Source organism: Pogona vitticeps, chromosome 2 (assembly GCF_051106095.1).
Source record: "Pogona vitticeps strain Pit_001003342236 chromosome 2, PviZW2.1, whole genome shotgun sequence".
NCBI classification, from domain to species: Eukaryota; Metazoa; Chordata; class Lepidosauria; order Squamata; family Agamidae; genus Pogona; species Pogona vitticeps.
Window position 1 is genome coordinate 90,951,487 of NC_135784.1, and position 16,377 is coordinate 90,967,863.

At 41.5% G+C, this 16,377-nt stretch overlaps 1 protein-coding gene across 1 annotated transcript in view; it reads left to right on the forward strand.

Annotated features, from left to right (window-relative positions):
* The first annotated feature begins 7,347 nt into the window (after positions 1-7,347).
* FAXDC2 (fatty acid hydroxylase domain containing 2) overlaps positions 7,348-16,377 on the forward strand; it is a 42,040-nt gene continuing 33,010 nt past the window's right edge. The window contains exons 1-2 of the mRNA XM_072990026.2: positions 7,348-7,449; positions 10,972-11,015. Of these exons, the coding sequence (XP_072846127.2) occupies positions 11,004-11,015 (12 nt within the window). The 5' untranslated portion in view covers positions 7,348-7,449; positions 10,972-11,003. The remainder of the gene's footprint in view (positions 7,450-10,971; positions 11,016-16,377) is intronic.

The window sequence follows — 16,377 nt, forward strand, 5'->3', positions numbered from 1 at the left end:
CTTTTCCATCACATTTCATACTCCTGCCCTCCCCATTACTGTATAAATGTCTAATGTATCTACACCCCATGCTTCTGAAGTGGCCTACAGTCCATGAAAGCTTATACCATATAAAACTTGTTATTCTTAAAGGTGCCAGAGGGCCTTTTGTTGCATTTGCTTCAACAGACTATGCTGTCAAACCTACAGTTCAATGCATTCCAATGGGGGGGGGGGGAAATTCACCAAAAATTAAGGAAGACTCAGAACAAAACCAAATTAAGTTTGCAAAGGTTTTACAAGGTGCACTAACGATTCCAAGCATTTTAAACAGTTTTTGAACATTTTAAGACACTTTAAAAATAGCAAAAACGGACCTGTCAAAACCACTGAAATGCATTGAAACCTATTCAATGCATTCCAATGGGGGAACTGTGTTTCGCATAGCAATGTTTCCTATGGCGATTTTCGCTTAAGGATGGTAATCCGTTCCCATTGGAATGGATTATCCAGTTTTCAATGCATTCCTATGGGAAATGGTGTTTCGCTTAGCGATGTTTTCCCATAGCGATGTTTTTTTAACCAATTAACATCGCTAAGCGAGGCACCACTGTATCTTTGTACCATAGGGATACAACAAGCAGAAACCCTATATTTCATATTTCAGCTTTCTGTAGAACAGTCTTGTTTTTCTTTTCTTGATGCTAATATGAGGGCTAAAGGAGAAGCTCAGGATTTTACATTGTAGGTGCATTCCCTCATCCCCTTCAAAAATTGTATCAGCAAAGAATGTAAACAATTCCCCACACAGCTCCTGTGCACAATGGTGGTATCATATTTATTTATTTATTTGTTCATTCATTTCAGATATTCAAACCCAGCACCACACATTCAACACCCATTGCCAACACCAATAAAAATTAAACCAAAGATGAAAAACCTAAATGAAATCAAAACGATGGTGGAACCAGGAAACTTATGTCCCTAACTAACCCAAGGGGAAGAGGTCTTTAAATGTTTGTTTAGAACATTTGGTCCATAGCATCCTCTTGATAATTGGGAGGGTGGGGCCTAGTAGTTCTCTTAAAACAAGCCCATTCTGCAGGGATGGGGCCATGACTGAGACAGCTCAGTGTCTGATAAGGTAGTCTTAGCCTATCTCAGTGTGGCAACCTGTAAGAGCAAGGCCTGGGAGCGTTGGGTAACACGGGCAGAAGTTCTTTCTGGGAGATGCTCTGACAAGTAGCGGAGCCCCAAACCGTTAAGGGCTTTATAGGAAAGAACCAAAACCTTGAATCTGGCTCACGTAATAATATCTTTTTTATTATTATTCATTGAAATAAAGCACTTGAGTAGTTTTCTGTTGGTTTCCACTATAGAATTGTGTGTCATCAAGATGATTCCAATTTACGGTGACCTTTTTCAAGTTTTTTTTAGGTAGGGAATACTCAAAAGTGTTATTACCTAACTAGCCAAGTTTGCACAAGAGTCTCACTCTTACTAAAAACATGTATGTGAATGCCACAGACTGTTTTAACTGGCAAACTTGTCAGGCCAAAGACAAGTATAAAATAAAAACAGTTGCAGAGAAGAAATAGCGTCAAGGGTCTAAGTGTGAACCAAGTCCCCAAGAGGAAATGGCAGCAATATAGTCTATCAAAATTAAATAGAAGACATGAATACTCCAGACAAAAATTCTCTCACAGAATAGCCCTCCTGTAGGGAAGCCAGACATATTGAATCACCTTGTTTTTATGCTAAAAGGATTGTCTAGAGGTCTGGAAAAGCAAGTATGCTAGAATGATCTGCTGTCTTCTCTTCCTGTTTAGTAAATGATCCATTCTATGTTGTCTCTGGATTAGCCAGGTGGGAAGACAATGGTCAGGACAAGGGAAGACACATGATCACTAGTCAGCCTGACAAGAAACCATATAAAAAGACATACGGTAGCCATATTAGTTGTTCGAGTTCTGGGGGAAAGATTAATCTTCTTTCTCTATCTCTTCCTCCATCTGATCCTGCCAGTTGGAATTCCAACACTCCCAAGTTCAGTGATGGTGAGCCTTGTTGATCCTCAGTGCCCACACTGACATAGTCAAAGCTACGGTTTTCCCTGTAGTGATGTATGGAAGGGAGAGTTGGACCATAAAGAAGGCTGACCACCAAAGAATTGATGCTTTTGAATTGTGGTGCTGGAGGAGACTCTTGAGAGTCCCCTGGACTGCAAGGAGAACAAAACTACAGTGGTGCCTTGCTTAACTATGATAATCCGTTCCAAGAAAATCACTGTTAAGTGAAAACATCGTAAAGCGAAATTTAAAAGCCCATTGAAATGCATTGAAAACCGTTCAATGCATTCCAATGGACTGAAAACTCATCATAAATGGACTCAAAACATCGTCATAAAGCGGATTTGTCATAATGCGGGACAATCATTAAGCAGGGCATGACTTGTATCCATTTTGCAGGAAATCAACCCTGAGTGCTCACTGGAAGGACAGAGCCTGAAGCTGAGTCTCCAATACTTTGGCCAACTCATGAGAAGAGATGACTCCCTGAAAAAGACCCTGATGCTGGGAAAGTGTGAAGGCAAGAGGAGAAGGGGATGACAGAGGACGAGATGGTTGGACAGTGTTATCGAAGCTACCAAAATGAATTTGACCAAACTCCGAGAGGCAGTGGAAGACAGGAAGGCTTGGCATGCTCTGGTCCATGAGGTCATGAAGTGTCGGACATGACTTAACGACTAAACAACAAAAGCCCATACTGAAAAGAGGAAAAAAAACAACTCAGTGAGCGGCAGGTGGCAACAGCGGTGGAAGTGGCAGTAGCAGAAGTGGTGGTGGAAGGGGGAACGGAGGTGCCTCCAGACCCTCTCCGGATCTGTCTCCAGTCGTGCCCAACCCCACCACTGCCTATAGCTTGGCCGGCCTGCCAGTGCCCACACATTGGTAGCTCCCTAGTCTACCCCCAGTTTCCTCTGTGTCTGTGTGTGTTTGCATGAGTTAAAAACCCTTCCTTTGAACCTTGTCAGCCATGTGAATTTGCTTCTTTGGAGTCTATATTTTTCCCATGTTAGTTTTATACTTCATTGTGGATCTGCTATATTTTAATTATTTTGTGTTAAAGAAAATTCCCCTTTTGAATAGCTCTCTGTGTGTGATAGGCTCAGTCCAATCGGTGCCAGGATGCGCTGTTGCCATAGTTCAAAGATCCCTTATGGGTGCGTCTCGGACATGTGTGAGTGTTCACGCACCTGCTCTGAGAGCTTACTTAGTAACAGCTTTACCATTCTCCCAGAAGCAAGCTCTGGCTCTTCTCTCTGATATCTAACACTGAGCCAAGTCTAACAAATTACTTTTCTGTAATTTGTTGTGCTTTTATAAAGAGCATAACATTTTAAAAATAATGTAACAAGCAGGTACAGTGTTACAAATGAAGAGAATAATTAAACTTGAATTACTTATGAAGGTCACCTTTTAGTGGCGTTCCCAGAGGCATCCTGAGTGGAAGGAATGTTATGCCATTCTCTTTTCAATCCTTCAGTATGCAAGGAGTAACAAAATAAAAAGGTAGCAAGTCATTTATAATAATGACAACAGCAATGATTTGCCGTTGTAGGGACTTTGTATCCCGTTGCAGAATGAATTCCTTTTTTTGGGGGGGGGGGGACTTATATACCGCCCCATAGCGCTACAAGCACTCTCCGGGCGGTTTACAATTTAATTATACAGGCTACACATTGGACCCCCCCAGCAAGCTGGGTACTCATTTTACCAACCTCGGAAGGATGGAAGGCTGAGTCAACCTTGAGCCGGCTACCTGGGATTTGAACCCCAGGTCATGAGCACAGTTTTAGCTGCAGTACAGCGTTTTAACCACTGCGCCACGAGGCTCTTTGAAAGGAGCATTCCAATAATTACTTTTTAAAAGAATTTTAAATGGGTTTTGAAGCATCTGTTTTGTTCTGTCATCTGCCTGCCTAAACACTGTAAAGTAACTTCTCTCATCCGCTCAGTTCCAGGAATCCTCCAAGCTTCTTCTTTACTCATGTTTCCTGCTATTAACCTTTGCTTATCACTTTATCTACTTCAGTGCTATAATATATATTTTAATTGCATTTTAATTATTTTGCCCTTTTATTTTGCCTTTTTATTGTACAGTATTTTAAATGTTGTAAGCCACCCAGAGACCTTCGGGTAGTGTGGGCGGCCTATAAGTTAAACAAACAAACAAACAAACAAACAAATAAATAAATAAATAAATAAATAAATCATCTGTTCTATTGATCTCCCATCCCTCTGTATTTGCTGAAGAACTGATTACCCTACTATCCTAATTAGCCACTATATGCTCTCTCAAGGCTACAACCTTCCTGTTTTCGATCTCCCCAGTTATTATTCTTTATCCCCACAACATCATCAACTTTTTGTTGGTTCTTTCCCTTTGTGTGTGTGAGCGGGAGAGCTGGGAAGGCCAAATCGAGAAAGTCAAATGTTTGTAGTGCCCCTTTTCACATTGATTGGCAGGAAGAACTGGCCAGAATACATTCCATAGTCTCATATTTATCTGGTGTATGGGTTAGTTTAAAGCCGGCTTTGCTATGTGTGTTACTCTTCACTGGGGAAGTTCTTCCTGCCCAAGGGTATGGTAACATGTATTGAGAGATGGATCCCTTGTTAAGGAAGCAATCCATTAATTAGAAAGTACTTGAAAGGAATTATAGAGATACTTGAAAGGGTTAACAGCAATGACAGGTGATTAAGGCATCTGTAACATCAAGCATTATTCTGTATAAAGTAAGCCTGAGACACTTGAAGAGAAGGAGGGAAAGAGAACTCACATAAGGGCAAGCTTCTTCTCTCCCGAATGGGTCTGCCTACTCTTGAGCAGATCTCATTCAGGTAACAATATGAGTTAGGAATAAGGAAGAGTTGGGTTAGTTACAGCTTCCTTTTTTTCCCCCTAAGTGTGTACCTTCTTTGACATGATCCAAGACTGGTTTTTGTAACTTCCTGTAATTTTGATTCATTTTAATCAATATTATTTTGAGTAATCTTCATCTTTTTACTTTTTGTAACCATTTTATCTTTTTTTTTTTTTTGCTTAATTTAAAAAATAAAATACATAAAATTCTCTCCAGGTATTGATTGGATTTTGAGTACAGAGGGAATCTGGGTAGCAATGCTAGTGACTTGGTCTTGCTAGGCTACCAGAGTGTTGAGGCAAGGAAAATGGATATGGGGATGGTGGCAGCTACAGTATACCATGCATGTTAGGTAATACTTCCTAAAAAGCACAGCCACAGAAAGAGGGTTGCATGCCATGGAATGGAGAGAAATGGTCCAAATTGTACTTGGTTTTTTCACCTCTCGAGTCTTCCTTCAGTTTTCCCACCTTAAGGTGGAAAAGGGCAGAAGAGTAGAGAGATTATCTGAGGAGTGGACCAGGAGGGCTTAGCAGAACAGCCTTGTTGTGACACAGCACTGATCTCATCTACAGGTATGAAATGAACAAAAGATTTTCATGCCTAGTTATCACTGGCTGGAATGGCTAAGCACACATTTCCCAGCCTTGCTCTGCCTACTGACCTTGAATGAATTCATAACACATCCTTTCAGTACTAATTCTATACTAGTGACACCTTACTCTAGATTTCTGCCCTCCCTTCCTCCCATCTAATCACAAATCTCCAAATGCTTCGGTTATAGAACAATTTTATCTCTGGGATGCTTCATCAGATTGGGTTCCTCATGATCACAGAACAAAAGGTTTTGAATCTAATAGCTCGATTAAACATTGGTGTCAGATGTTGTAACAAGTCTAGAAGAAGTTATGTGTTCATGGATATACTGTACAATACAAAGAATGTTGTGCCTTTATAGTTGATCTAATGATAGTATTAGCACAACATGGGTGTTGGGAACAATGTCTCTGTGGTTTGAAATAAAACAATGTATCAACGGTATACTGTATAGTGGAAACATATGACTATGCTTTGTTTCATTTGAATCTTATTTATACCCCACCTTTCTTCCAAAGAGTACCCAAGGCAGCTTGTTGTCTTAGATTATTATCTGTCTCATTGTTGCTAGGATGGCAGTCACATTAGCCACTTTTCCCTCATGAAACTAGGTTTGTGAGACCAGGAGGTCTGGGTCTGTGAGCAGCAGCTGTCAAGAAAAGGTGAAAACAGTGACAAAGAGACATGATAAAGCAGACACTTAAATGCGGACCTATTGTCTGCTGGCTGGTGTTCAGAATCTGTAGAGAAGCAGTAAAAATAGCAAACTGTAATTTGGCACCTTCAAGCCTAACACAGTCATTATCACATGATCTTCATGGTCACACAGAGAGTCGCTAACATTTCCTGGCCATTGTACTGGCATATCTCTAATGAGAGTGAATCCCATGTGCTTCATATTTCTTCCTCCTTTGCTACTGCCTTGCCTTGTGATGCATAGTGATTCTGAACAAGTGGTGTATTGTTCAGAAGGCATGCAGGACTCCGGTGGCAATAATGAGAATTGCTGGACGTCTATGCTGGAAGCAGCAGCAAAGGACACCAAGAAACTTCTCATTAGTCCTCAACAGCAAAGTCCTGGCCAGTATTTCAAGATTGGGCAACTGTGCCCATCCAGCAGTGTTTTTGTCTACAACTCCCAGTACCTCAGGCAGCATAGCTAGTTAAGAGGGATCATAAGAGTTACAGACTGAAAACATCTGGAGGACTGCTGCTGCCCACCCCTGCATGCATGCCACTTGTATCAACCAATACAACCTCTTTAATGGTAAAGCACTTGTCTTTCTTCCTTGTTTTCCCCTTGAGAGCACTAAATTTGGCAGAAGTGGGTGTTCAAGGGATGTCAGTCCCTATCCCCTGGAAGTTGTCCATCTCTGCTTTGACCTTGAATTCAGCCACTTCAGAATAAAGTTGTTGTTTTTTAAAAAAAAAATTGAACATTTGCCAAGCAGCCATACTGGCTAAAATGTCATAAAACATTGCAGCATGCCAGGAACATCCAGGCACAAAAGTGCTCTCTGATCAAGGACATATGAGATGCAGAGACATCAATGCAGGAGCCCTGTGCAGGAAGGAGGATCTCGGAGCAAGGCTAGAACAATCAGGGGTGGTTCACAATGACCCCTTTGATAGAAACCACTGAAGTCAAAACCAGCTAGTTAACTTTAAAAAGAATTATATCTAGATTATGTGTTACTGCGCTATCCCAAGACAATCAGTTTTTAATTGGTATGTCAGCGTTAATAATGGACTTACCTATCTCCTCATGCACAATGTTTGTGAAATGAAACTAATCACCTGCTTGCTTGTAAAGCCACCTCCTCCTGCTTTGTCAGCAGTGGTGATAAAACTTGCTGAAGGCAGGAACAGGAGCAGATAAGAGAGCCGGCAAGTCCTGTGTTTTCGAGGGCCCATCCTTGCTGGGGGACACAGAATTCTTCACTGCTGTAAGTAAGCAAGGAGTGATCCAAGAGGAAAAGAACCAGCAGAAAACCAAGTGCAAGTACCAGACAAAGACGCTGTTCTTGATTTCCGCAGTTGATGGGAGGGTTAAAAATAGCTGCATCATTTAAAAAGAGCAAAAAACATCTGGGATATTCTCCTACTGAAATTGCGCTCACTGTAGATTTGTAAAAAGTGGTTGATAACAAGGATTGAAATCCTGTGCATGCTTACTTGTCAATGCATAACAGTGAACTCAGTGTTGGTGAGTCAACTATGTACAGAATTATGTATCCCATAAATTTATAGCCCTGTTTTATATGTATCTCCTCAAAAGAGGACCTCATAGGCAGAGTGAAGCTTATTCCAAGTTCTTGGAAGGATGCCATGAGAGAAGGAGCCTGCAGCTGGAGGCATGTCCTGCTACAGTGGCTCCTTCCTTTCTAGAGGTGGTCACCAGCTTTAGCTAGTTCATTGCTTGTGACCCTATTTGGAACAGGAGACAGTTTCCTTTGCACAAATCTTTCCTGCTTACATACAGACTAGATTATGGCAATTTTCTGTGCTTCGGGCTGCCTTCAAATACTGTTAAGGAAGTTGTTGTGGGTTTTTTGGGCTCTTTGGCCGTGTTCTGAAGGTTGTTCCTCCTGACGTTTCGCCAGTCTCTGTGGCCAGCATCTTCGGAGGACTGGAGTAGGAACTCTGTCCATGCTCTGGAGTTCCTATTCCAGTCCTCTGAAGATGCCGGCCACAGAGACTGGCGAAACATCAGGAGGAACAACTTTCAGAACACGTCCAAAGAGCTCGAAAAACCCACAACAACCATCAGATCCCGTCTGTGAAAGCCTCCAAGAATACACTGTTAAGGAACTTCAGACGCAACAGAATGCAGCCTCCAGCGGGGGGGGGCAGGCATTATTTCCCTATTTTACTAAAACTGTGGGTCAGCTGCATTGGTTGCCTCTTTGTTGCTGGGCTTAATCAAAAGTATCCCTTTTTATCTCTAAAGCCTGGGGGGGGGGGGGAATTGCCAGGTTAGCCAGCTAAAAAACCACCCACACCCATATAAAACTGCCTGATCCCACAATTAGCCTGAGTTTGCTTTCTGGTTCACTGTAAAGATTCATCAGGTTGACAGGTTTTGGGGCTACAGCTTGCTCAGTGGTTGCTTCATATTTCTAGAATTATATATCAAACCCTCTGGACTTTGTGTTTGTTTTTCAGTGGACTTTAACTTTCCCTTTCAAATTAACTCAGTATTTTGTTGACATCTCATATACATGCTGGTTGCTTGCTGTTGCTCTTTTATTCTGTTTTTAAATTTTGATCATATTCAAAGTTAATATTTGTTCATCAGTGTGGCACTTTGAAAATAATTTGTCCAATTCTCTGACTTCATTAATCACCAAGTATAAGGTCATCCTTGACACCCTTCAAGAGATCAATGAGATGAAGCTTTAGAATGAGAAGACAGGATATTTGCTAAATTTATTTATTTATTTGAAGTATTTATATGCTGCTTTTCTCCCCACAGAGAATCCAAGGTAGCTCATAACAGATAAAATAAGAAATTTAAAACCACTATTTAAATATCACATTTAAAAAACAAACATATAATACCGTGCTGGTCTTTTTGCAGCAAGCAGTATTGTAGATAATAACTAAAATAACACAAAGATATTAAGATGGAGTATAATATTACGCATGGTAATAGTATCATGAGTAAAAGGACTTTCAAAAAATGAAATAAAAGATGCAATTTAATTAAGCAGAAAATTCTTACTGTGTTTCTCTGAAAATAAGACAGGGACTTATATTAATTTTTGCTCCAAAACACATTAGGACTTATTTTCAGAGGATGTCTTAATTTACCGTCATGTTATCTTCTGGTTGCTGCACAGGTGTGGAGGGCAGGGTTTCCCTTAACTAGGGCTTATTTTTGGGGTAGGGCTTATATTACGAGCATCCTGAAAAATCATACTAGGGCTTATTTTCAGGTTAGGTCTTATTTTGGGGGAGACAGGGTAGTTGCAGGCTTATCTAACCTAGCATTTATCAAAATTGTCTATCCAATCTGTTTTCTCTTTATTTTTATTGAAGATCGTTTTTCTTCCACATGATTGCAAGTAGCAGGTCCTATACCTTAGAAAAGGCTAAATCATTAGGACATGGCGCAAAATTCAGAAGTGAGGAAAAACATTGACAATGTTTTGTACCTTCAGTCTGTTTCAGAATTTTGTTGTTCTTGTCCTGCTGCAAAACCAGTTAGGTAGGTTGGAAATTTCCTTGATGCTGTTAGTTTTGTCAGGCTTCCCGATCCTAGTGTCCAAATAAAAGGTCAGGTGAACACTTCTCAGACTACTGGCCAGAATCCTATTGGTGTGTGTGCACTGTGAACTTGAAATGAGTGTGCACCATTGTTCCTGCAGTCTGTCACATGTGCAAATGGACCCTGGTGTTGCATGTGGTAACACACTCAGTCACATGCTGGTGTGCATAACAGATGGCTAGAAAATGACAAAAGCTGCTTCTGCAATACCCCTTAAATGTGTAGTATTTTGCAGTAGAGGTTTCATCAATACTGAAAGATTTGGGAATGCACTCAAAGGATCTCTGACTTTTGACCTTGTTAGCTGGTCTTCTGGGATTTGGAAGTCCAAAACATCTGGGAAGGCAAAGACTGAGAATGAAAGTTCTCTCAAATGTTTTGATAATTTCATGGGGCTGATTTGTATAACAGTTTAATTATCTATTGTTCAATTTGTTTTAAGCTTGTTTTCAGCAAGGTATAACAAGGTTTGTGAGGCATATATTCGCGAAGGCTTTCACGGCTGGGATCTAATGGTTGTTCTGGGTTTTTCAGGCTCTTTGGCCGTGTTCTGAAGGTTGTTCTTCCTGACGTTTCGCCAGGACAGGTTGCTGTCCTCTGAAGATGCCGGCCACAGAGACTGGCGAAACGTTAGGAAGAACAACCTTCAGAACACAGCCAAAGAGCTCGAAAAACCCAGAACAACCATTTGTGAGGCATGTTTATGACAGATTAATGTCATTTGCTCATAGACTCTAAGCATCTGATCAAGTAGGCTGAAAAGCTTATTCAGAATAAACCTTGTAGGTCTTTAAAGTCCAGTAAGATTCTTTTCTAAAATGTATAATTGTCTGGACTGAATATTGAAACTTGGAAGAGATAACGCCACATCCTGTGTCCCACTAGCATCCATCCATGAGCATGACAGAACTTTCTTCCACTTCCCTTCTCTCCTCTCTTCCCTGTAGCCTCTTCAGCCATTCTATATTGCCTTTGGAGAGTTTCTCAGCTGTGCTGAACAGATATGGTGAATGCACAGTGGGTCTAGGGCAGTATTATGCCCAGCAAATTCTACTGACAGCATCACCTCATGGGACGTGGGCCATACAATATTTCCCCTCAACTTATGCATTGAAATGTTATAATTTCAGATCCACAGAGTGACTTCTAAAAAAATGCCTTTCCTGCCTCCTTGATAGTTTATTCCATCTCTTTGCAGGTTTGTGAGAATAATTTCAATTAGCTAAGGATATGAACATTAAGGTAACACAATAACCTTGCTTTAGTCATTAATGATGTCAGGATATTTGCTTTCTATTCCTTGAAAAACTGAGCTTGGAGCTGTTTGTGACATTTTGGTGCAACTTAGTCCCAGTGCATGTATGTGAGAGTATTTACAACTCCTGCCAGAATAAATAATATGCATTAATGAGATGCTCAGCCCTTGTTAAATCTGTCTTATACATTTTGATTCTAAAACCTTTGTTGCCCAGGAAGGCTGATTAAGCAGCATTACCATCAGTCTGGAATGTACAAATATATTTCTGTGCTCATTAAACTAAGTGACTAAAGGAACAACTTGAGTAACTAAGGCAGAGCCTCAAGCAAAAACCCCACAAACCTCTGCCATAATTGAAGTGTCAACACTGCTGTTGATATTATGTCTCATCAAGTCATTTCTAGCTAATGGGCCATCCCACGGGGACAACAGGGGCTGCTTCCCTGGGCGTAAAATTCTGAAGGGCACAACATTAAAAAAAGTAGTAACAATAAATAAGAGTGTTGTAGTCTCCTCCACCACCACAAAAGGGCACGGCTCCTTTTTTATTTCTCACCAGTGTGCATGGCAGTCTCTCAGCATCCCACTCAAGTCTGATGGGCAAAGGAAGAGGGCAATGAGAAAAGAAGTTCCCAGATACCAGTTTCCTCCCCTTCCTCCTTCTCCTCAGATACTGGTTGGGATTAGAGATGTGGATGAAGCACCAAAATGGACCATGAATTCCCCCCCCCCCCCAATTGGCCCGAGGAACAACAATCGATTCGTCATTCATTGGGTCTATATTTTTTTACTTTCCCTCAAGAAGGAGGAAAAAGCAAGGATTAAAGCAATCCTACAGCACTTTGATCCCTTTTCCCCTTTACTTGCTAAGCCCCACAAGGTTTAGCAAGAAGGGGGAAAGCAGGGATCAAAGCGATCCTGCAGTGACTGAGGGATCCCTTTGATCCCTTCCCTCCTCTTTTATGCCATCCAGGCATAGGAAGAGTAGGAAAGGGGAACCAACCCATCCCCCAGCCGCAGGGGTGGGATTCCCTTTGGGCAGGCTTTACGAAGCTGCCAGAAGGGAAAATCCCTGTCTGCTTATGCCCCTGAGGAACAGCTGATCCGCGAGGGCATAAGCAGATAGCAAACAAATATAAATTGTTATAGTCCTTGCTTTATATTTGTTGGGGTCTCTGGACCCCAAGAATATGAAGCAACAAATATCTGATGAATCAGGGATATTTAACGAATATCTTGATTCATTTTTATATTCGTCCCCTTGTCTAGTTGGGATTCAAATTGCAGCCACTCCTGGCACCAAACCCAGGCTAAGCAGCCTTGAGGAGAGACTTCTCTCCTTGCAGGATCTTTCACCTCACGTCAAGATTTGCGGGTGAGAACTCCTCACGCACAACACGACAGGTACCATGGCCAGTTGTTTTTAACTCTCAAGTTGGCTGGCCAGCTCATGATAGGAGGCTCCACCTCGTTTCATGCCATGGGGCAAATTGGAGTGAGGTGAAGCTCTCCTGAGTGATGAGACAAGGAGAGATTGACTGGGCAGGTCAGGGGAAGGGATGAATTTAGCCACATCCCTCTGCTCCAACTGTTTGGGTTAGAGGGTGCAATACTTACCTTGCCCTGGGTGCTTGGCAACCCATGCTATGCCACTGTCAATGGCAACCCTATCAATTAAAGACTTTCCAAAAATCTTATCATTGACACCCCTGTTCAGGTCTTGCAAACTAAAGATCATGCCTTCCTTTGCTGTGTCAGTGCATCTTACATTAGGTCTTCCCTATAGCATCAACTAATAAGAGCAGTTGTTTACAGCAGTTTAAGGGTAGCAACCTCTAGGGAAAAATGGATTTTAAACCTTTCACATGCCCAGGGACAAACATAGCCAAGGCCACATGCTCATAAGCTTTTAATGGCAGACCCTGTTTCTGTTCAGGTAGTCAAAAACTTTCCTAAGGCGTGACTTTCTCTCACAGTCTAGTCTTATTGTTCAATAAAATGAAATCCAGCCTTCTAGTTACTGTCCCTTCTTCCCTCCCTAGTCCCATCTTTCTTTATTTTCCAGTGGTATTTTTGTTCTCTCAGTATCACTAGGATCCTAGGAAAACATGACATTTTGTTCTTTCTCTAAGAGTGTATGTACACTACCTAATGACAGCAGTGATACCACTTTAATGACTGTGGCTCTACCCTAACTAATCCTGGGATTTAGCATCTATTGAGGCACTTTGTATTTACTGCTGCAGCTCAGAGGAGTGGAACTGACCTATCCACTAGAAAATTCCAGAAACTCATTATCACATTATGATGACTGTTGTACCACTGCCCTGGCCTACTCCTCAGATAGTCTCAATTCCTCTGTTCATTTCCACCTTGAGATGGGGTGGAGGGGGACTTAAGAAGACCCAAGAGGTGAGAGAACCTATCAAGCACGCTCCGAACAGCTTCTCGCCACTCCCCGGCATGCAGCCTCTTTTCTGTGGCTGTGCCTTTTAGGAAATATTACTCAACAGTGCTCAGTGCACTCAGGATCACTGCCACCACTACCCAAATCCGCTTTCCTCGCCTCAGTAACCCAGTAGCATTGTGAGGCAAAGACACTGAAAGTTAGTATCTGGATTTCCTCTGTGTTCAGTATCCAATCAATACGTGGATAGGATTTTATATATTTTGCTTAAAGACAAAGAAAATAAGCAAAAAAGAATAATATGGTTACAAAAGAATAAAAAGGTGGAAGTTACCCAAAAGATTCCTGGTAAAATAGGGAAAAAAATTACAGCAAAGTTACAAAACCAATCTGGGTTATTTCAAAGAAGGTGCACGCTTAGGAAAATAGCAAATGTCTTACTAAACTATGTCTCCTACATGTCCCTAACAAACCCATTACTGCAAACCTGGTCCCTCAGGAATAAGAAGTCAGCACAAGGAGGTGGAATTACTTCTCTCATCTCAACATACTAAGCTGTCTCTCAGGCCTCCTATATACACATTACAATAGGTTTGGTGTCACAGTCACCTCAGTTGCCTGTAATCTCTTTCAGCTGTCTGCAGGATATCTGTGAATATTCTCAATAATCCAGGAGAGGTTATCTGGAAGTTGAGTCATGGCAACTGGACTTCTTTCTTGTCAGGTTGAAATGTTTCTCTGTTCATCCAAGTAGCTTCTTCAGTCTGAGGAGAGTTGGCAGGAGATCCCTGATCTATTCTCCACATTGGTTTCACTTCCCCCTGGTCTGAATAGGTTTGTAAAAACATTTCAACCTAATAAGAAAGAAGTCCAGTTGCCATGACTCAGCTTCCAGACATCTGCAGGATAATTAATTGTTTCCTTAATGGCGCTTCCCCCCTCAACTCACCTTTCCCTACCCTCAAGTAGGAAAAGACATACTCCATCCATCAAAGAATACTTTGAAATTCTATGTCCTTATTTTTCAGCAACTGATAATGTACATTGTAGATGGCTAAATGCTCAGTGGGTAAGATATCTGGCTGCAGAGCCAGAGGTTCAGAGTTCAGTTCTCTGATATGCCTCTTGGGGGGAAAAGCAATCTTTGTAGCCTTGGGCAAGCTGCATTGTCCCAGAAGAAGAGGATAGTAAAGTACTCATGAGTAATGGTTGTTGTGGATTTTCTGGGCTCTTTGGCCGTGTTCTGAAGGTTGTTCTTCCTAACGTTTTGCCAGTCTCTGTGGCCAGCATCTTCAGAGGACAGCACTCTGTGCTCTGGTGTAGTTGGCTTGGGAGTGCTTCTTCTTAGCACAACAATATACCCACAACAAGACACACTAATCACCCATCTACATAGAAGACAAAAGCCTATCTCACAGCCATAAATACTGGACTCCCAAGCCAACTACACCAGAGCACAGAGTGCTGTCCTCTGAAGATGCCGGCCACAGAGACTGGCAAAACGTCAGGAAGAACCACCTTCAGAACATGGCCAAAGAGCCCGGAAAAACCCACAACAACCATTAGATCCCGGCCGTGAAAGCCTTCATGAATACATTATACTCATGAGTACTCTATATTTGGAAAACCCTGGAAAGAGTTGTCAGCAATCAACCCTGGAAAGACATGTCAGCAATCAATCGTTTTTTTACGGTCAAAGACCAGCAATATATTACAGTTAAAATATAATTTCCATAACCTCAAAAAACAGGTGATTAATAATTATGTGACATGACACCACATAATTATTAATTCATGTACATTGGAAACTATACAAAATTACAGAAATAGGAAAATACACATTAATCATATGAACAACCACAATCATTTTAATTAAGAGTAGCTAGTTCTTGTTGGATGCTGCTGCCTTATTAAATACTTATGGGCTCCAGTGAAAACAAATTTGGGACAAGAATGTGTTCTGTGTTAAAAACAAAGCAACACACATACACCACCACCACTCTCGTAAATTTACGTAGAATGGGATGGGGAACCTTTGGCATCCAGATATTTGAATACCTACCACTGTAACTCTTTGTCATTGGCATGCTGCCTGGAGTTTCAAGGCGATGAGATTTTTAAAAAATCTGGGAGGCCATTATTTCCCCACCCTGCTCTATGGTTGGGGATGCTGACCAAGCCATGGCCCACCAGATGTTGTCAGACTTCAATGCTCAATAACCCTCTTTAGCACAACATGTGGCGAGGAGTTGCAGTCCAATAACATCTGACAGGCCATAGTTGTCCACCTTACAGAAGCAGTGTCTGGGTAACGGACTACAGAAAAAGAAGTGACTTTCAAAAATGAGAATGTGTTTGGCCTTCTTGTATCTGAAGATGTGAGTGACAGCAAATGAACAGAAAAGATTATGTTTAAAATCTTGTCATACTCCTACAGAGGTACATAGGAAGTACAATTTGTCCTTATAGTTAATTATGAAGGGAAGCTTTGAAGGGAAAGATTTATCCCAGTCCCTCCATTGATTTCTTCAAGGAAGAACAATAGAAGAGCTGTTTTCTCCCATCTTCTGTTCATAGGGATCAATGAAGTTGCCAGCTGCCTCAGGAAAAATAACTTTTGAGCAACATCATCTCAGCTTGTTCTTCTCAGGGAAGCTCAGCTGGCATCTTCTTTATGTCCTTCTTGGCATCAAGTGAAAATCCTTTTAATTTCCCCTTGCTAAAGTCTGTGATTTTAAAAGCTGGATTGTATCCAGCTATTTATATACAGTATCGGGTTACATCCAGACCTGGGCTGTAATCCTACACCCACTTTGATGAGTATTTAACTCAGTGGTACTGTATACATAGGAGTGCAGCATTAATCTTGCTTTGAGTAAAACAATTGAAATCGTTGAGACCGAAGTTAGTAAAGACTGCTTGGTGTTAATGGATCTGCC